At 39.5% G+C, this 21,443-nt stretch overlaps 2 protein-coding genes across 4 annotated transcripts; both read left to right on the forward strand.

The window, feature by feature from the left end:
• Window positions 1–6,796: 6,796 nt before the first annotated feature.
• Window positions 6,797–15,218, forward strand: LOC137199919 (cytosolic 5'-nucleotidase 1A-like). 3 transcript variants are annotated; one of them, XM_067614530.1, is made up of 7 exons: window positions 6,797–6,877; window positions 6,993–7,351; window positions 8,662–8,829; window positions 9,098–9,227; window positions 12,266–12,388; window positions 12,574–12,758; window positions 13,365–15,218. In XM_067614530.1, exons 2-7 carry the CDS (start codon window positions 7,211–7,213, stop codon window positions 13,734–13,736), a joined length of 1,119 nt encoding a protein of 372 aa, XP_067470631.1. In that variant the 5' UTR covers window positions 6,797–6,877; window positions 6,993–7,210; the 3' UTR covers window positions 13,737–15,218. The 3 variants fall into 3 exon arrangements, with proteins under 3 accessions (XP_067470631.1, XP_067470630.1, XP_067470632.1); XM_067614529.1 differs by having other exon boundaries at window positions 6,831–7,351; XM_067614531.1 differs by lacking the exons at window positions 6,797–6,877; window positions 6,993–7,351 and adding an exon at window positions 7,703–7,986.
• Window positions 15,219–15,956: 738 nt separating this feature from the next.
• On the forward strand, window positions 15,957–17,790 carry LOC137200054 (interferon alpha-inducible protein 27-like protein 2A). The gene is made up of 4 exons (XM_067614734.1): window positions 15,957–16,065; window positions 16,184–16,207; window positions 16,700–16,885; window positions 17,422–17,790. The coding sequence occupies exons 1-4, from the start codon at window positions 16,053–16,055 to the stop codon at window positions 17,505–17,507; spliced, it is 309 nt and encodes a 102-aa protein (XP_067470835.1). The 5' UTR covers window positions 15,957–16,052; the 3' UTR covers window positions 17,508–17,790.
• The last annotated feature ends 3,653 nt before the right edge of the window (window positions 17,791–21,443 follow it).

Below are 21,443 nucleotides of genomic sequence, written 5' to 3' on the forward strand. Positions count from 1 at the left end.
TTACATAACAGTGATGATTCAGTGGGAACAGGCTGTATATGTTCTTCTCTCTCTGGATACATCTGGCCCCAGCTGAAACCAGTGTTTTGCTTTAAACCTCAGCCAGTCCAACAAATTGGTCTGCCTTAAAACCAAATAAACACACTAGGTGTCACTTCCTGTGCTGCACAACAGGTGCAGCACAAAGGTTTCCCAGGCATTGTTTTTGATTTTTTTGTGGTTGTCACTTTCTGAGAGCCCCTTCCTTACCCTTCACAGCTGACAGCTATCTTGTCTGTTCTTAGCTGTTAGTTAGCAGTATCTTAGATAAATTCAGAAGGGTTAGCGTGGGGCCAGGCGGCCATGTCGTGTCAGTGGAGCAGGCCTTTCAACTCGCCTGTCTAATCTGGAGCTAATCCTAATCCCGTTAGTGTAAACACCGCTGCCATCTGGGCCCAGACACACTGCAGCTCTGATTATAATGAACCCATCAAAAGGTCTTCAAACCATCACAGTGCGTGAGCTGTCAGTGTCTCACACTAAACTCTCTGACCTGAGCTTATGACACAACCACGCTAAAGACGGACAGGCAAACAGTTGCAGGATAAACAAACAAATAAACAGCCAACACTGTGCATGAGCTGGTGATAATAAAGTAGGCAATTAGGATGGGTGACAAGACTAAAATAGGACACATACATTTTGTGTTGGGATCTATGGAAACAAACATGAGTAATTTGTATCTATAGGGTCTTTGGCCACTGGAGATGTAAGAGGGAGCTTTGGTGATGTAACCATAGTGCTGGTTAATGGATAAGCAGGAGGAGAGAGAGAGGGGGGGAAAGGGCCTCAGTAGTGACAACTGGTGTGCTGCACTCACCCTGGCAACCCCCCACCCTTCCCAACACACACACACACGCACACACACACACACACACACACACACACACACACATACACACACACACACACACACACACACACACACACAGAATGGGTGAGAGAGGGTGAGATCACTTGTGAGTAAATGACTTAAGCTGACAGTATCTCACAATATATATTTAGATGCACACTAGTGTTCTTGTTTTAATCATATTCGGGATATTGTGGTCACATTAAACATGAAACATGTTTATTGATATGCCTGTATACATGATTCTAATAGCATCCAGTTTTTGTCTGGATCTTTGCAGACATGTCTTTGACTCCTCTGTTTTCGGCTTCTCTCTGTCATTTCTGTGCCATCTGAATTACTTCAGCAGGTGGGGATGAAGCCACTTGGTGTCTGGCAGCCTGGACTTGCTGCGTTAATCTCCTTGTTGGGTTTGGCTTCGGCTTCTCTGTATCACCAGTACTGTAAGAAAAGAACAACAAGCAATAAAATTCAAATAAAAATATGCTTAAAGCTGCTTTAAACAACATTTTCATATTAACAGTGGATCAAATCACTATATGTCATGTGAAAGGAGTTGTGTAATGGCAAATTCACAAAAGAATTAATACTGGCTCTGTAGAGCCGAGGGGAGTTGTAGAGCTTTTTTTTTTTCCGGCCCACAACTTTTCTGTTTTGGTCCACTTTCACAACTCTCGTAGTCAGTCAATGGTAGACAGGCAAGGCTAGCAACAAGCTGGAGCATCTAAAAAGTTAAGTATCACCCCATTATCACGTGTTGGTGTTGGCCAAAACAGAGCTTAAAAGAGAATAGTGGACATACATACTTCAAGTGGAAACAATCCTATATGAATAATAATGTTGCTCCATGTCTGCTTGATGTGTCAATAAGCCACTGTTTGCTAACACGTTAGCCAAGCATTTGAAGTGATAATATGTTAATGTTGTGTTTACATCTTGTTGCACTGCTGAATAACTATTCCTTATCTCATTATATGCTCCTGCACACACGGCAGATAGTGCTCAGAAGTCTGGACAAAGATGTTTGTATGTCAAAGTATCTTGGCTATCATCTGAGATGAGTATCATTCTCAAAACTGGGGAAAAAAAGCTTATCCAGGTGTCTGAATCCAGGACATGATGTTTAGATGAACAAACTGGGATACAATTCAGCATGTTCCTAAATTGTTTTTGAATAGAATCAACTTACACTCAACAGCACATTTAAAAAGTATTTTATGCTTTCAAAATGAGGTGAAGCAATCTATTCAGACGTGCCAAAGGAAGTGATTCGAAGCCAAGTATCTATGATCTCGGAATATGTTGAAACCTGTTGCTAATGTTGGGGTTTTTATCCACCAAGTAGCAGTTTAACACGCAGCCACTGCTGCTCTCACAGTGAACTGCCAGCTTTGTCAGCCAGCAGATGTTCCATTGTTTGGCCCGGCGGTGTAAGGTTGCTTCAGTTGAAGTTGGGACACTTGCTGCATCTTTTGAATTTAGTCCCATTAAGTTCCGTCACCACCAACCCCCACCTCCTTCTGCCCCCTCAAGCTACTGAGAGAGGGGCTTTACCCCTCCCCCCGTCCCCTTTAACCCCCTGCAGACCTCATCGTTGTCGCCCCACCACCACTATAACCCCCTCTAGATCTCTCTACTTTAGTGCTTGTGCTCTTTGTCTCCCCCTCAGTCGGGCCTTGACTAATCAGCACCCCCCACCACACACACACACACACACACATCAAAAGCCAATTTATTGACCAATTACTGCAGTGTGAGAGTGTATATGGAGAATTCATTTGCATCAATATACATTTAAATGCTTAAAATGCAGATACACACACACACACACACACACACACACACACACCCACACACACACACACCCATGCAATGTGTGTTATCAGATCATCTGATATCAGATGGTGGATGTATAGTGTATAGATGCCTCTGTTTGTCCTGCATGGTTACAATTCCTTCTTTTCAGTCCGCGTCTGAATGTAACTGCTGTTGTCGTCAAGGCCTGAGTGACCACCACTGTGAAGCTTATGTAAGAATTGGTGCCCTGCTTTCCCCTTCCCCACTATGGGCCTGTGTGTGAATCACAGAAAGACAGACACTGTTATAAGGCCTAGGAAACACACAGGCAGCACACACTTCCTGTTTTTGTGTCGAACCCATTGGAGGCAGGAAGTGAGAGGAACCACTGCTCTGCCTTTTATGCTCTCTGATGAGTGAATGTTGCCTGACGAAAAGAAACTAGTGCTCAGTCAGCTGCCACCCACTTACACTAAAGATTTAGGAGGGTGGGGTGGATCTAGACTGTTGCCTCTCTGAAAGCCAATAACAACAAATCCAATTATGTCACTTGAGTGCTGTGTGGATGCCGTTAATGGTCTGTGATGCCACTTCAGCAAATGACCTTCATATGGGGTCCTTTACCATGGCGGTGGACGATTGCCAACTCTTATTCCGGAGTAGGCCTCTACTTGTGTGTAACAGCATATGTGTGTGTGTGTGTGTGTGTGTGTGTGTGTGTGTAGCTGTGCATGGAAACTGGGGAAGGGTTCAAGCCAAAACCGAGTAGAACCCCATAGAACAAAGAATCTGGTGGTGGAAAACAAGCCTGAGTGGTCGCTTTGAAGGACTGATTAAGGTTATAGTCATCCGTCTTGCTTCCAGCCTCCAGGCTGTGTGTTTGGGGGGTGGGGCCTTGATAAGAAGTAGGGGGTAGTCCAGGCTGCTACCCTCTTTGTTCTGGCCTGCTCCACTCATGCCTGCTTTTGTCTCCACCCACAGTCTACCACTGAGAGAGCATTATCTCTCTATCCGTCTCGCGCCAAAACAGGGAGGGGGGCGTGTTGCTTTTTCTTCCTACTTTCTGTTTCTCTGTCCCTATTCTAAAGTACACTTTGTATCTGACACCTTTCTAGGGCAACCCAGTGACTGCAATTACAAGAGTAGGTGTTCAAAAGCTCATTGAGTCCAGCCAGCGCAGATATATTTCTCTATATTTCAGTGTCTAGCATTTCCCGCCACTCCAGGGTGCACGGGGAGGGGAGTGGTGTCACAGCCGGTATGAAGAAAGGCTGGCTCCTCTGAGCCTCGCGCCAAATGCCGGCGTTATTCAAATCAGCTCAGTGGGTGCGGCCCAACTGTCTCTATGTCCTGTTAACCCCCTCAGAGCTTCATGCAAGCAAGCAGAACACAAAGGCAGAGACAAGTGTGGGCTAGGAGCTTTGTTTCAGAAATAGCAAATGTTTCACTGACGTTTCACAGGAACAGCAGAATGTGAAGTCTTTACTTTCTACTGCAGAGAAAGATTAAATAATAATTTTAACATTTAATAATGTTTTTTTAGGGGTTTCTTTGCTAGTCTAGAGGCTCATTTTAGATGAAATATTTGTACATTATGTGAAGCTTTATATTATCATTATTTTCTTTTATGAAACAAAATGCTTGTCATTCTGTACTGAATGTTGGAAATATTAAGTCTATTCTACTGAAACATTAAGTTTTTGGCTCATAATAATCCAAATTGATTATCACTGACACATCGAAAGTCCTTGTAAAAAGAGTATTATTTACTATTCCAGAGTCAAAATATAATATTCAGGATTTCAGATCAACTTCCTTTCTCAAACAAGCAGAGTTTCTCTTTCATATCCTCTTTGTCTACAGGGCTCAGAGGAATGAATGAACTAATACAACCACGCCAGAGGGTTGAAAGGCTTACTTATCCTCTACTACACTCTAGTGGCTGTGAGCATGAAATGCAAGAAATGACTGAACTTTTACAGTCTTTCATTATTACTTACATACTATAACTGGGCCTATTAACTAAACATCCCAAACCATGGTGGCATTTATGAAAAGACAGACCCATTTCTCAAAACTATAAACAATACTCCCCTGTTTTCACTCATGTGATCATTTAGAAAGAATTGGGATTCAATATCATTAACTCAAGTCACAGGTGGAACCCAATTAACACATAATTCCCCAGGTAGAAACACTAAGAGTCAAAATTGTTCACACACCAATCAGAACCTCAGGATAGATAGATAGCGGGGCTGTGGGTCAGTTCATTTGTTGTGGAACAATGAATCCACAAAGACTTGAGGCAGAATAAATGTGTTTTCTTTCTTTATGTACAAACTGTTTTTCTTTGTATTCATTGGTTTATATTGGTAAATACATGGAAATTATTTTGCTGTATTTCTCTCCTCTTTATCAGTTGCATATTTTTACAGTACGTTACAGTACACTATATATTTGATGGCTTTTGTGTGATGTCTAAAGGTAAAGTTTGGTTTAGATGTAAGATTACATAGTTTTGAGTGGAGAGTTTGGTTTTGACATGCAACATGAGTGTGCAGTTATGCACTTGTGTTTAGAGTTTTGGGAAATGGGGCATAACTTCAAGAAATGTGTTTTAGCATTCGAGAGGAACTGTAATACCACCACACTTCTAGGAGACTTTAAATAACAAAGCAACCCAAGTGTTTTTCAGATTTAATCTAAATGTTTTGGAAAAATCCACAGGTCTTACTCTAATGCATACATACATGTTGGTACACACTAATGGGTTTGCATATTTAATTTTTAACATATCTTATACTTAAGAGAACAGATATATTGTATGCCTCTACAGTTGGTCTAGTGCCAGACAATTCAAGCCACATAATCCTTCTTCCAGCCAATCAATAAAAACTCTGCATCTGGTCTCTGGAGTGCCTGTGGGAGAGTGTGTGGTCACAGCCCGACAAATATTATATTATGTTGGTTACATCGACACAATCGCAAATGGCACTTGGCACTGTTGGTTTCATGTGTGCTGTCTCTAGAGGTATTGAACAGATAATAGTATCAATCCTGACTGTAATTTGGTACAATTTTGATGTCAATGCATGTAAAATATATGAAGCATCACTGTAGATTTACACTGAAAAGTAGTGAAAAGAAATATTTAACTCTTTTTTTTTTTTAAATGTTGGTTTCTACAGGTTTTAGCAAAAATGTTTTTACATATATAGTCTCGTCTGATGTCAACAGATTGATTTGCTACCTTTGTAATGCTGACGAGTATATAAAGATGATGACCGTAATGGATGTGTCCAGCAGCAGGCTGAGTCTTTAATATCCTTTTGTTCCTTGAGTCCCTGCATGGATGCCTGCTCAATATCCTCTTCCCAGAAACCATCTGCAGTTGGTAAATTGCCCGTTTGTTGTGATAAAAGCATTTGCTAATATCATTTATAACGTGTAACCCTCAAAGCAACATCTACACTTTCATCTTTGCTCATTGCATTACCTGTCTCTCTGACTGATGCCATATTTGGAGGGTTATATATGCAGTCTGGTGTCTCCACAGCCAATCAGATCTTGGTGTCCCAGCCAGCCTGACTCCCTGGCCGTTGCCTGGCAACTGGGACTGCTGCTCTGTAATTCAATCCATGGAAAGATCCTGCAGGGGTTTACATGAGAAGAGGCAAGAAGAAATTATCATTAGATGCACAGTGGGACACAAATGACCAAGGATGGACTCCATTTCCCACACTGCTGAGCCGGGACATGAAATGGTATTGTACATTGGGAGTAGAGATCATATGGGATAAAATGTACCTCAACTGCTTTTGTAGTTATAAAATCTAAAAGAAAAACAACAACAATCTTCTTTTTAAATGACCTATAAATGCACTGTGAGAAAATAGTTTTGCTTCTACGATTTCAAACTCCACCTTTGTATTAGGAGAAGGGAAGCATAAATACATTACAAGCATCATGACACAGTGGTGCTTTGACACACCGGTCTGTTCTGTCCAAAGGGTGCAACGAGCAGTTGTCACATAGATTCAATCACATGCTCTGCTGCTGCTCCAGGGAATAACACACAGAAAGGGTTAAAAAGGGGGAGGATGCAAAATGGCTTTAAGTCAGTTGTGTGCATGAGAGAGTGACACAGAGAAAGACAAGCACAGAGAAGCTGAGCGAGGAATATAATACGTAAGATGTCAGGGATTAGAAGAACTATTAACAGCTTGAATTGTATCTTTAACTGAATTACTCTCATCCCTCTTTTATTCTGCAACATCTCGTTCCTGCTCTGCTTTTTTTTCAGAGCATTTAGCTGAGTGGCTCTGCAGCTACAGTCAGATTGATCCATCTCCTGAGTGCACCACGACTGAATTCAAATTGCTAATGTGCTAGAGTGAGTAAGGACTTTGTTGGGAACTCCTGCCAGAGAGAGGGAGACTACAGGGAGAGCTATCGGGGGGGCACACTGGGACTCAGTGTGGACCTGAGAGAGTTAGGATAGTGGTGAGCCGAAGAGGTAAGATGAATGTTAACAACGGTCAAACTCTGACCGTTGGTGGACAGGACTTGACCAGGAATGGCAGCAGCAGTAGCAATCGAGCCCCCTGGGAAGATGCTAGGACGGTTCTGAAGCCCTCCACCCCTACCAAGAAACCTAAACCAGTGAGTATCCCCAGAGCCTTACGCAGCATCCATTTAAAGTTACAGTTTGTCTTGTCTTTATCTGAGTTGTTGCCATGAAGACTGAATTATGAATATCAGTTATTTTATTGTTATTTGGGATAAATTAAAGTCAAATTTAATCTTGTTGTCATCACTTTGGAGCTGAATTGTGATGCTCTTTCTTGGCAGTGAAAACCCTGCACACACACTTGCTTTCACTATTTGAGGTGGCTTATTTCACAGTGGCCAAGACTGATGTCACATGATAAATGACAGATGAGAGAAGACAGACACACTGACCTCTCAACTTTATCAAAGTCCTGGTCTGGTATAACACAGCAGGTTGCTGTCTAATAGAGTTTAATTGTGTGTGTTGCAGCCTTCAGTTTAGTTAGTGAATAGAAGGTTATGTGGAAATATATTTGTGTGAAACAGGATACAGAGGCTCAGGGAGGCTTTATTGTGTCAGCTGGAAACTGAGCAAAGCATAGAGGGATCTTGTTTCAGATCAGGTGGATAGCTCTCCCTAAAGACTCGATTGGATTTCTTACCTGAAGAAAATGCATCCAAATACAAAAACAGACACAACAACGGCAACTTCAGGTCCTGGCAGGATGCATGGAGTTGTCTCTGTTGTAAGTCTGCCACAAATATGTAATACTTCTTAAGTAATTGAAGTAATTAGTCAAGTTCTGTAAATAATAATTATTTTCACTCCCAGGTTTAATGTTAAAATGGCAGACAATTTAAATAGATTAATCTTGTATATAAAATTTCTGAACATAACTCAATGATTGTTGTTCATAAAACATGAAAATTCTCAAATAGCACTATTTTCTTACGGTTATCTGTCAAAATATGATCAAAAAGTTCAAGATTACAGTAACAATTACAGTGTGTTACATTTTGTGCCTCCAAAGAGTTAACAAGTGTCAGCCAGTTCTGGTATGTGTGTGCACTATCAGAGTCTTGCAGAGGAAAGTATTTCATATCACACTGTCACTTGTATTCTGTCACATCAGATCACTCACTTTACCCGCTGTTGTAGGTCAGGCAGTGGCATTAAAGCCTTTATTAAATTAGTCCTGTCTACTGGGAACTGTCAGAGTCAGCGAATAAGCAAAAGTTTCAATATCCTTATTCAACTGCTGCAGAATATGAATAATGTACTCCACAAGGCTTTGCTTGGTAAAAAAAAAAAAGGAATAAATGAATTTGAAGAACAGTTGCAACTCTGAAACCTGATTATATGACATCAACTCTTCTTGAGCTGGATGAAAATGAGACACATTTAATCTCTGATCCTCCAGCCCAAGCCGGAGAATGCCATCACCATCGCTGTGTCGTCAAGAGTCCTCTTCAACATGGAGAAGGAGCAGCAGATTTACGAGCAGCAAGGCATGGAGGAGTACATTAAGTATCAGGTGGAGCATGAAACGGAGCCTTTTAGCCCCGGCCCTGCCTTCTCCTTTGTCAAGGTCAGAGAAAAGAAGAGGTGGAGAAACACACAATCACACCCGAGCACACTCTCAAAAACTTATATACATACACACTATATCAAACCAAATGTAGAATGATTCCCTGGTGTCAGTGTTATGTGTTAGGTCGTGTTTCTGGAGGAGGTGAATGCATAATATGCGTTAAACACCAACCCACTCAAACAAACACATGCACTGCCATTTCCACTGCAGGGGTTCAGTATTATCTGTTTTTATAACTCAAATCTGTGTTTGGCTGTGTTCCCAGGCTCTGGAGGCTGTGAACACTCGCCTGAGGGAGCTTTACCCCGAGAGCGAGGAGCTCTTTGATGTTGTGCTCATGACCAACAACCATGCATACGTCGGCCTTCGACTCATCAATACCATCAATCATCACCGTGAGTTACTGATACGCAGGGACGATGCACAGATGTGCTTGTCTTTACCTTTTTGATACCTGTGAAAAATCCCTTTTGATGGATGGTGTTCATCCACTTAGAATTTTTCAAAACTGAAGGGTTACGTGTACATAAATCACAGAGTGCAAGCAACAGGATGCTGACTGCAGCTCACTTAACGGCCACCGGTGTCACTAATGAGAGGGAATTTCTGATTCTTACATATAGAACCTTTAAGCTAAATAAATGAGACTTCTCTCTCGATCACATTTTGGAGATGTGTGGTTTTCACAGGACATTGATGAAACTGCACACTTAAACGAAGACTGTACTGTAGTGGAAGAACCCTTGATTAATGAATTACTAACATTTATTATTGCAGATCATAAGACTTAAAATGTGAACGACTCCTGACTCTTTATTAAATCTGCCTCTCTTATAATTAAGGCATCATATCTGCAGTTATAAATGGTTGTTAAGTCATTAATAAAGGGTGATGCTTTTATCACTTTACAATAATCTATGATATCCGCAGGATAAAGATCAATGAGGCCATCAACATCCGTTGGTGAAGAGTTGGTGAAGCTTCATACTTGGGTCAGGTAGTGACACCTGATAAAGTACATTATTAGAAATGGATGGATACCAGAGATAATAATAGATGCTTGTCAAGCATTGTCAAGATTTTTTTTTTTTACCAAATTACATGAGATTTAAAGGATAAGTGTGGTGCTACATGTTTCTTTTTGTCATTATATCCCAGAAAAGACCAAAACCAACAATGAATTGATTCTACTAACAAGTATTCAGATTATTTCTCTGTGCTAGACAGCACTAGTGTATATGTTAAAGAAAAAAATTAAAAACACATGAAGGAGCGACGGTGTTGTGCAGGTGACTTTTCTCTTTCATTTCAATGAACATGGTCACTGTGGTTTACCGTGAGTCAATCCATCATATACGATCCTGCTACTGTAAATACTATTAGCGTGACAAATCCACAGCTGAAAGCAATCTCCAACAAATGTGTTATATAATCTGTGACATTCCTCCCTCTCTGCCTGCTGCTTGTGTGGTTGGTTTGGATTCCTGGCTCAGGAGCCAATAGGCAGAGTTGGAGAGGACATCAAGAAACTGCCTACACCTGAATTATTAGGCCTCGGCCTACTAACATCTTTCTCTTTTCTTCCACCTAGGCCTTCGTTAGCCAGTTTGGTTAGGGCTTTGTGTTTTGTTTCCATGCATCACACACTGCACTCATCCACATACATTCATTGACTTAGCTTACTAACATTATTATTATATTATTTTAGCTCAAGTTGACAATAAATGTCAATTTTAGCAATTTTTTTGTCACTGACTCTGAGCCAGTCCGTGGCTCCTATTTGAGAAACATTTGCTAAAAACTACATTACCCAGAAATTTTGGAAAGTATTAAGACTTTTTTTCTTTACAAAAAAAGGAACTACATATTCATGACCCTTTTTTAATGATTTCTGTTTTACGTTTGAACAAATGGGCTTGGGGCTCAGAGCCATAGAAAGGCTTTGGCAGTCGGAAAGTATTGGGATTTGTTGATGATTAGGAAAATATGAAACATTCCCTGCCTTATAGTTGCCTCTGAATGAACTGAGCTACTTTTTGCTGATGCAGTTCATTTTCTGACCTGTGCTCTGCTTGTGTCAAGCCATCACTTCAGCCAATGATTGTTGACACAGTTCAGTTATTTTTTTCATGCTGGAGGGTCAATTAACTGTTGATACAACTTCAAGGCTGTACTGCTGAGTTATTTTTTTTTAAAGTCAGCAGGGTTGCCCCTTTTCATCACCTTCAAGATCAATAACAAGGCTGTAAACTGAACTGGATGTAAGCACTCTGTATGTGTATAGTGTGCTTTCTTGGACAGTTTGCAGGTATCAATTCCAAAAAACTTGTGGGTTTCCATTGTGTGATCTCCTGAAACAGAGCAAGACCTAGCACAGATCCATGTGTTGGCTGGACTACAGTGTGCGGTCACTGCTGTAGACTCTGCACAGCTGGTCCTCTCTATTCCCACACTGTGAGTGACTTTATGACCCAGTGTCCCTCTCCAGGTCGCACAGACATACAAGTGTGTACATGAAGTCTACTCAATACATGTACAAGTACAAGTATCCTCCGTTGACTCAGCGAACGGAAGAGAGAGAATAAGACAAAGACAGAGAGGAAAAGGAAAGGAAAATGAACTGGCCTGACTCTAAGAATCTTTTGTTCTGTGATGCTACACTGTTCAACTGAAGCTATTTTGTTTATTTCCTTTGTGAAGCCCCGCGTGTCTACTGATTCCCATTCAGTTTAAGGGGTCGCCCTCCTCCCTGTGGATGAACAGGGACTGCTGTTGGTTATTGTGGGATCTTTCTCATGGTCCACACACCACATTATGTCCCCCAAGGGAAGTGATGGGAGTCGGGGATCCCACACCCAGCACCCACTGATGTAGTCAAGCCAAGCGGAAAAATCTGCACTGCCCGAGACAAGATCTCAGGCTCTCTGCTTTCACGTCACACCGGGTTCGTTGTTCCTTTCCCTGCTCTGCTGCCTAAAGCAACACACTGCTGACAACCAGTATTTGACATTACTGTGATGAATGTAAAAATAGGTGGTTATGCCCCCAGTTGCCCCTGATTCTTTATTTCTTTGTGGTCATTTTCTGAAATTGCAGAAACATTATCTATCTCATGTTGGAAGCATTCCTGGTATTTACGTTGTATTCATCAAAATTGTAATAACAGCATTTACAGGACCAGTGTGGAAGATTTAGTGGCATCTAGCAGTGAGTTTGCAGATTGCAACAAACTGAATACAACCCCCCCCCCCCCCCCCCCGTGAGTGTTGTACAAACTCTACAGTGAAACAATAACTAACATATGTGGCCCATATAAATGTCATTATAAAAAAGTTGACCTTTTTGTGTGAACATTGTGATCAGTTGATTTCTGCACATCTTCAATTCTATGCACACTGATGTTTACTGAACTTTTGCTTCCTCCTGTCTGCAGAGCTGTTCATCGAGCGCTTCTGTATGACTGGTGGAAACAGCCCCATCGGCTACCTGAAGGCCTACCACACTAACTTATACTTATCTGCTGATGCAGCCAAGGTTCGGGAAGCTCTGGAGGAAGGTCAGTTCAGTCTCATTTCACTAAGAAGCTGTAGCACTAGACAGAGGCAGAAGTTAATTATAGTGTCTGATATGTGCTGCTAAGATCTGGTGATGTGTAATTGATTTTCAACAGAAACAACTGTTAAACTCTGTCTGTGTACATGTACTGTACGATGTGTGTTTAAAATATTGTGTGTGAATCAGGTATAGCAGCAGCCACAATGTTCACCCCAGAGAAGATGAAGGAAGTATCGGAGACTCAGCTGCGGGTTGCATTTGATGGTGACGCTGTCCTCTTCTCTGATGAGTCTGAACGCATTTTCAAGGCCCACGGACTTGACAAGTTCTTTGAGCATGAGAAGGCACATGAGAACAAGCCTCTGGACCATGTACAGTATACACAGAGTGACAATTATCAGTACCACACAGCTATTTAAAATGTAGTACACCCAATTCTGGGTTACTACAATCTGGGTCTTATTACTTCTGACCATCATTTCAATCACCAAAATAATTGTGTGATCTGCAAACATGGTGACATCGCTATAACAAAGTTTGACATGGCAAGAAACAAGTGATCAGACAAAGTCAGCACACTGAGTTGTCTGTAATAATCTTTAATTGAGCAGGAAAACAGTGTGCATGCATAACTTCATTCATTTCATTGGTTTACAGCAGATAGTTTTACGTTTGTTAAGTTTGTTTTTTTGTGATGTCACAGCATTGCCAGAATAACTTGGCGAGTATGATGTAATTAGGCCTGAATGGACGAGCGATGGCTATGAAACTATGAAGAAAGTATGAAATTAGACCCAAATTATCATAAGCCAAAATTATCATTTAAATTGGTAAACTACTTATGGGGCATAGTTTGCTCTCTTGGCTGAGATTCTAACAATTATATGAATTTTATGTCTCCTAAACCAAATATAAACACAGAAAACTTCCAAATGCACTGTGAGCTGACTGTCCGTTATTCTCCCTTCTGTCTGCAGGGGCCATTGAAGGGCTTCCTGGAGGCTTTAGGAAAGCTGCAGAAGAAGTTTTATGGCAAAGGCCAGCGTATGGACTGTCCTATCCGTACCTACCTGGTGACAGCTCGCAGTGCAGCCAGTTCTGGTACCAGAGCCCTAAAAACTCTGCGCTCATGGGGTCTAGAGATCGATGAGGCTCTCTTTCTGGCAGGGGCACCCAAGGGCCCCATGCTGGAGAAGATCAGGCCACACATTTTCTTTGATGACCAGATGTTTCATGTGGAAGGGGCAGCAGAGCTGGGGACAGTGGCGTGCCATGTGCCCTACGGTATCGCTCAGAGAGTTGCTAAGAAAGGAATTAAAGACAAAGAGACGTCTTCAGCACTCAAGTAACCTTTTTAAAGAGGACATCACTGTGCAGAGACAGAGGAGACTAAAGGGACATTTCATTTTGGCATTCGGCAGCTTAAGATGTTGGAACTGACAGAAAATGTTATAAGTTACCAAAACTATGATTGAAAGGGGTTGAAAATGTAATAAAATGCAGTTGATGCAGTATAACTTATATATAATAATAATGTGATGTCATTACAGTAATTCACAAGTTCTTATATTAACAGTTTATGACATTTCAATTCATTCAAAGGGTAATTTTTACCTATTCTGGTTATTATGAGTTTATGAAGTGGTCCCACCTACAACACTCTTTATAAAGGGTTTATAAATTGTAACTAATGGATTAATGGTCAATAGATTACGGTCATAATGTTTATAGATTAATTCTAAGCTATTAATTAGAACAGAATTCATCTTGCCATGTTGTCAAAAATATGCTTGACTAGTTGGACCAATTTGACTAATTGGACCACTAATTAGGCATTTAGGCTTTATTAATGGTATTATTACTAAACAGAAAGGATAAAGACCAGCCAAAGAATTATTCACAAGCCATTCACCTTAAATCTGTTAATTAATGGCTTATAACTGCTCTTTAAATCATTAGTAAATCATTTATTAACCATTAATAAAGCCATTGGTTACATCTTTTAAACCCTTTATAAGAAGTGTCTTCTTAGAGAGTGGTGCTCAAAACTAGTTGTGTTTAAAATCTCCATTTGCAGTCGGAAATTTTCCACTCATACCAGCAATCTGTTGTATTAACCTGTAAAATTAAGTATATTTTAAATCAAACAGAACCAAATATTAGAAAGTGCTAAACATAATTTATTTAGATGTCAGCTGGGTTACAAATCAAACATCAAGTGACTTGTCAAGACTATTTTTGATAAAGAGTGAGTCTGAATGCAGCTTGGATGTGCTAATGTGATTAAAAGCAGCATATCACTTTATGCAGAGTCATCGTTTGGATTTATACAGTTTTATCATTTTACCGCTTGTCTGTGTGTTAAACTGGTGCCTTTTTCTCACTATTGTTTTATGGATTTTTTGGCGTCAGTCATGCATGTTGGTACATGTGGTTGTTTGATTATTGTATATGAATGTATTTTAATAAATTTACAAACAAACTTAGTATGATGGTAACATTTTTAATATCTAACTTCATAATTATTTATTATTATTCTTGTAGAAGATAATAAAAATAACATATGCAGCCCTTACTGACATCCATTGAGAGTAACTTTCATTTCTGCTAGTTGTCACTAAAGTGCCGCAAATTCAGTGTCTCTCTTGTCGTCACCTCCCTGTCTGTCTTATTGTGTCATTTACTGTAGGTGTGTTGTTATTCGTACTGTTGCTCTGCTGTTCTGTATGCATGTGAAGCAAGTTGTAACTGAGTAAGGCCAAACTCGCCATGGACTGTTATGCAATGAAGTTTTTATTGCTTCAGATCTGAAGTAAAACTGACTGTGTTAATATCTGTTTCCTGTCTTTCGCAAACAAATCAAGAATTAAAATAAAAAATTAAAAGCCAGATCCAATAATACAGAATGATCATTCCTCTCCACAGCAGGGGGAGACAGAGACCAACAAGCATTTAGTTGCATTTGTCAGCTGATTCTAACTTGACAGGAAGACGATTTTATGTAACTTGACTGAATGTGAATTTCAAGGAATGCCCTATAGTCAAAGATGGGGTCATTTTGTGTCAAAGCAATGAAAAGCAATCCACAGTTTAGCCCACATTGACTTCTGTTGTGCTGACTGCGTGAAGAGTTTTGAAAAAGTTAACTCAATATTGAGAAATAAATGTTACAAATAACAGAACTTTAACAAAAGACAAGTTTACTGTTTTGTTTTTTTAAATCTTGGATCCCTATTAGCCGATCCCAAGGTAGCAACTACTCTTCTTGAGATCCACACAAGTAAATATTACATCATAATACAAAACAATAGTGTAATAAAGTGTAAGGCAAAAGGGAACAAACAAACAAACAAACAAACAATGAATCATATAACAAACATAAAGGACATAAAGGGAAACAAACATAAAGAGATCTTGAAAAAGGTGGTACAGTTAAACAGACAGTAGATCACAAGTGCACAATAAATATCTTTTATATCCATTTATTCTGAATTGAAGGGGTATTCTGGTTAAAAATGAAAATTTGTTTTTATTTACATCATTGTTGCTCTTAAGTTTCAGTTTCTCAGAAATGACAACAACAGGGTATATATAGCCTTACCCATGCATCAGGTTGTACATTACATGCAACACCTCATCGCAGGCTGATCACTCCTAAAGCTGACATGGAAGAACTTTGTGAGTATAAATGTTCCTTTGACAACACTGTTTCTTAATATTAACCAGCATAGCAAACATATCTGCTCAGCATGGATAACATGGTAACTTGTGTTTTCTTTTTGTGCTTTATTGACAGGTAAGATCCTCCTTACCGGTGGAGGTAAGATATTAGCAAAGTCTTTGGAAATCAATCAGAATCAACACAACTTCTTAAAAAGTCTTTGAGCACGTACATCTTTTACAGTTTTTCTCAGTTGCTTTTGCAGAATGTCAAATGAAAATCCTGATACTCAAAACACTGTCTGCACTTTCTGAAAACCATAGTTCATTTTCTCACATTATATTTATGTCCTGTTGCTTTCACACAGAAGTAATCCCGAAATAATGATGAAAGGACATGTAATTTTGTTGGCAGCTATGCAGCAGTTGATCGGTTTACGTTACGTCACGGTTTACGTTGACAGATGAGTTAAATGTTTTGAGAGCGTGACGTCTTTATGCAGGACAAATGAAGTGTTGTGCCTCTCAGTATAAAATGAGGTGGTGAAGTGTGTTTTAGAAGATGTGCTTAAACAATTGAGGAAAAACAATCCCTCAAATGTTATACTCTCATCAATAGAAACAAAGTTTCTTCTGCTGTGTTCTTGTCTAGCTGGTGCCTGGAATGTGTTCCTGACTCCTGTTGCTCTGGCTGCTGTTCTGCCTGTTCTTCTGGTCGCCCTGGGTTTCACCTCAGGTGGAATAGCAGCAAGCACCATTGCTTCCATAATATATTATGCAAGTACTTTTGGAGGAGGCATGACATTTGGGAGTCTGGTGGAAACCTTGCTGTCATTGGGTAAACTAGACATTTTATTTATATTAATTTTCACCTCAATGAACATGTATCTTTTCATAGTAAAGAGGAGCAGTCTAGGCTAATGCCCCAACCTTTTGCTATTTTATCCTTGTGTTTTATTTGCAGATTTTCATGTCAAAATGTTTGATCTTTGCTTTTGCTTTTACTGTCCTTTGTACATATGCAGGGCATGTACAGCTGAATAAATGAATGAATGAATGAATGACTGAGTGGATTAAAACGTAATATGTGCTGGTAATCAAAGTGGGTGGAGGAAGCATTGGGAGTGTCAGTGGGTGAGAAGTGTTTGCTCCATAATAGCGAAAAGGGTGGAGAATAAAATAGAATGATGCTTGTAGCATTACTGGAGGAAGATAAAAAATCCTGTTAATCCCCTGCAAATAAAGTTGTAAGTTATTTTACACTCTAGAGTAAAAGCTTTACTTATGGACAGACGAGTATAACAGGGAGCTGATGATCTCTTGGTATTCCTCATATGTAATGTGATCTCACTGTGGGTGTGCCTGGTCTTTCAGGAGCAGGAGCTGTATTTACATCCGGCGCTGGAGGAGTTGCAGGGTGGCTGATATCATCCATTTGTAACACGACTGAAACCAACTAAAGATTTACAGTATAAATATTCACCTGATTTACTCTTTAGCAAAGGGAGACAACTACAAATGATGTTTGTGCTGTAGTGTGATAAATCTGATTCACCTGAATTAAATGTTTCCATGTGTGTGCCACACACTTAGCTTAAAACATCTTTCAAGAAGCAAGTATATATAATATGTTTTGACACCATTTAACTGACTCTGGAGGCAGGTAAAATGCTTTTGTGCTCTTGGGATATATCTATCTTCTCATAATGTCCAATTCTGATCAAGTCAAAATAAAATGCATGAAAAAAGCCACCATTCTTCTGTTGTTGTTGGTGCTGCAGTAGTAACAATTTGAAACATTTTCATATATTATATATATCATATTTTATGGAGCCAAGAGAGAAGAAGCATACAAATTAATACACAAAACACAAGTTAAAAGGGAAATATTATGCACATTTACATGTCTCCTTTTTTATTCTGGGACTCTACCGCAATGTCTTTGCAATATCAGTTCAAAAAGCTCCCTATTTAACTCATACTGACCCTTTACACAGCCCCTCAGTACTGAAACAGGCCGTCTCCGAAGATTCCACTCTGTTCTGATTGGCCAGCTTTCAGAAGTTGCCCCTCAGCAGACTTACAGTAACTCTGGAGGCTATATCATCAAAGCATGAAACAAACTATAGCGGTAGTATTTTGCTACTTCTTCTTGTTCTTTACTCAAAATGGAAACTTCTCAGTACATGTTTGAACCAAAACCTGACCTGAAATATGAGGGTGGACAACGCAAACAACACATGGAAAAACCTTAGTAACCAAGGCTATGGAACAGACAGCCATTTGTAGGTAAGTGAGATGAGCTGATGTCAGCTCATCTGCAAGGTAGAAAAAAATATAACAAACAAAGCGTTCAGAGTAGGTTGAAGCCCTGGCTTTTGACTTGCAGGCAGCATTTCTACATAGGTTAACCTCAAGTTTTAGAACTTTGACCATGTTACCAACATAAATTCAACATTATAACAGTATATAAATAACAGAAAAACACAAAAAGCATAATATATCCCCTTTTAACACCTGATTTAGCAGATACTGTAACCTGTAGCCTGTAGGGGAGAACGGGGTAAATAGAGCCAGCGGGTAAAATGAACCACCCCCTTTATCTATGTAACCATAAACAAAAGTAATCATGCAACCACAAATTAACCCTTTGTATTGATTTGCAGTGACCCTTCCCTCTAAGGGGAAAGCGGACCCAAACCATGCCAGCAAAATGCCCCCCAAAGCATAACAGAGCCACCAGATCCCCTCACTGTAGGGTTCAAGCATTCAGACCTGTACCGGTTTTTCCTTTAATTTGTCACTCGTCTGTATACACAAAAGCACATTTACACACACACTCTTTCTGTAGCTAACACACAAAGATCAGAGTTTAATCCTTACTGAAAATGTTTAGGTAACATGTTGAACAACAACACACAGACATATGGTTTTACTTAAAAGTATAAGTTTTTGCCTTTATAAAATTGATGGCATTAAGAAAGTTCAAAATTATTTTTAATTTTATAATTAATTTGTTTGATTTTGTGTAATTTTTATATCAGTATTTAATGGTAGCACATTTACCCGTATTTTACCTCTATCTTGGGGCAAATTGTGCCATAGGACTAACTTTTTTTGATGGCTCATTGCTCTAAAACCATAATAATTAGATAACTTGTTTTAATTTCCATGGGTACACAACAACCTGTGGTATATATAGTAACTATTATTTGAAACAAATACACTTTCATTTTGCAGTAAAATCATCAAATGTAAAAAGTGGCTCATGTTACCCCGTTCTCCCCTACCTGAAAATACATTTTTTGGAGTCATTTAACTAGACTTAAGAAGATGAAAAGCCACAGTTATTACAATTCATCCTGTGGGAAAATTAATGACCACATTCCATGGCAATCCATCCAATAGTTGATGAAATGTTTCACTTTAAAATAAAATGTTAAACAGTGGTGCTATATAAAAAATCAGGGGATCACCAAAGTTAGTAGGATTAATCATGTGAGGACTATGAATATTTATAAAAGCGACTGACATTGCAATCTCTAGAGCCATGCCGCTAGCCTGGCTAAACCTGTGCTTGCTGTAGCTTTTCCAGCATGTTAGAAGTGTAAAGGGTTAAAAAATGTGCATACCAGATGTAAATATGCATATAGTGTAAAGGGTTAAAACAAATTTTTTAAAGGAATTAAAGATAGCATAAAAAGATATTAGAAAGTCATTGGAACTATGGTACAGTTCATTGCTAAAATAATAAGTTAAAGAGGCTTAAAATAGACACCCCTATATATTTTTTTATTTTATTGTGTCTTACATAGTGATTAAATGTCAATTACATTGTACTCTACTTGTTACCATGTCAGTGCAATACTCAAGCAGTTCACTAGATGGCGCATAGCACTTAGGAGGAGCGTAAAACGCCTTACTGTGTGTTCAGACTACCAGCGACAAAGCAAAAGGCCACAAGTCATTTTCAGTGGAACTGACACCCGACACTTGTCGCTGCGTGACGCGCTACAAATTAAAGATGACATGGCCTCAACTTTTTTCAGCACTCCAATCACGCAGTGAAGCGTCAACTAATCATGTTTGACTGTTTCCTCTCCACTTTTTCTACATACAGCTACAGGGTTCATGAACGAATCAGTGGCTGGTTGAAGCTCAATGAGGACCTTGGCCTAACTTGTGTACTTTAGCTTGAGAAGGAAAAATTCCACAGGACTCCGACGTAAAAAAGGATAAAACAAGTATTTATTCCACAGTTTTGTAGTATCTTCTTACATGAGTATTCAAAGCCAAGTTCTCCTAATCGGCAAACTGTACTACGGTAAGAAAACTGTCGCTCGGTCCTTACTTGAGCCTCAACTTTCAAACCACAGGTTCACCATTCTAGTAAACACAAGGGGCCTATCTCTAAAAGTTTAAATAATGTTGCCTTTTACAAAATATCATGCTTACATCAACATGGATTAAATCAAATGATTATTAGCTGAACTTTAACAAATTACTATTAATTAACTTATTCAATGACTTATATATAACAATCACTTATGTATCTTAATTTACATAAACTGCCCAACAAAATACAGACTGCACTTATTTACTGAACTAAACATACATAAACATAACTTGGCTCCCACAACATCCCTCCCTGACACCCATCAGGCCAGGGGGAGCAACAGAAGCTGGGTAGTTGGCCTGCACAGCACTCTGTCTTATGATCATGGACATCTATTGTGCACTTGTACAGAGCTCCCAAAATCCTGAAAGACGATATTTTTTATTTTTTGGGACTTTGGGGGATCTGTACACTAGTACACCAATGTAGAAAGTAACTTTCATATACAGTAGAAAAAAGAAATGTAAGTGTGAGGAAGTTTGGGCAGTGGGTGGGTTTTTAATTTCAACACTCAGTGGTGTAAGTCTACATGGTCCTGGGAGTTAGAAAAACGATATGATCATAGTGCATCCTCCATGTCACAATCATCAGAAAGAACCAGATGTGCATTTCTCATCTACAGAAAACGTCATTTGTCCTTGAGGCACCGACTGCATCATTGGGTACAAAAATGACCAAAAAGTAGTTATTAATAGTGTCTGTCAGTCTACTTCATGTCTTTCAGTTAATTCTAAATGTAAAACCATTAATACTTTTACTTACAGGTACAGATGTTAATTATTTCATAGAATAATTCATTTTAGGGGAGTCAGTACAAATGATAATGTAGGGTTTATGCACTAGTTCATTGAACCAGGAATGTGTGTGCTAGTTGTTTGCTCTCTGATGTGGTGATTGCACTTGATGATTTGACAACTGCAACAGTGTTTCAGAAATGGGGTGAAAGACAATTGAGGAAAGGTGTAACCAAAAAGGTGTCTGATCAACAATAACAGAAAAT

This window comes from Thunnus thynnus, chromosome 16 (assembly GCF_963924715.1).
Source record: "Thunnus thynnus chromosome 16, fThuThy2.1, whole genome shotgun sequence".
NCBI classification, from domain to species: Eukaryota; Metazoa; Chordata; class Actinopteri; order Scombriformes; family Scombridae; genus Thunnus; species Thunnus thynnus.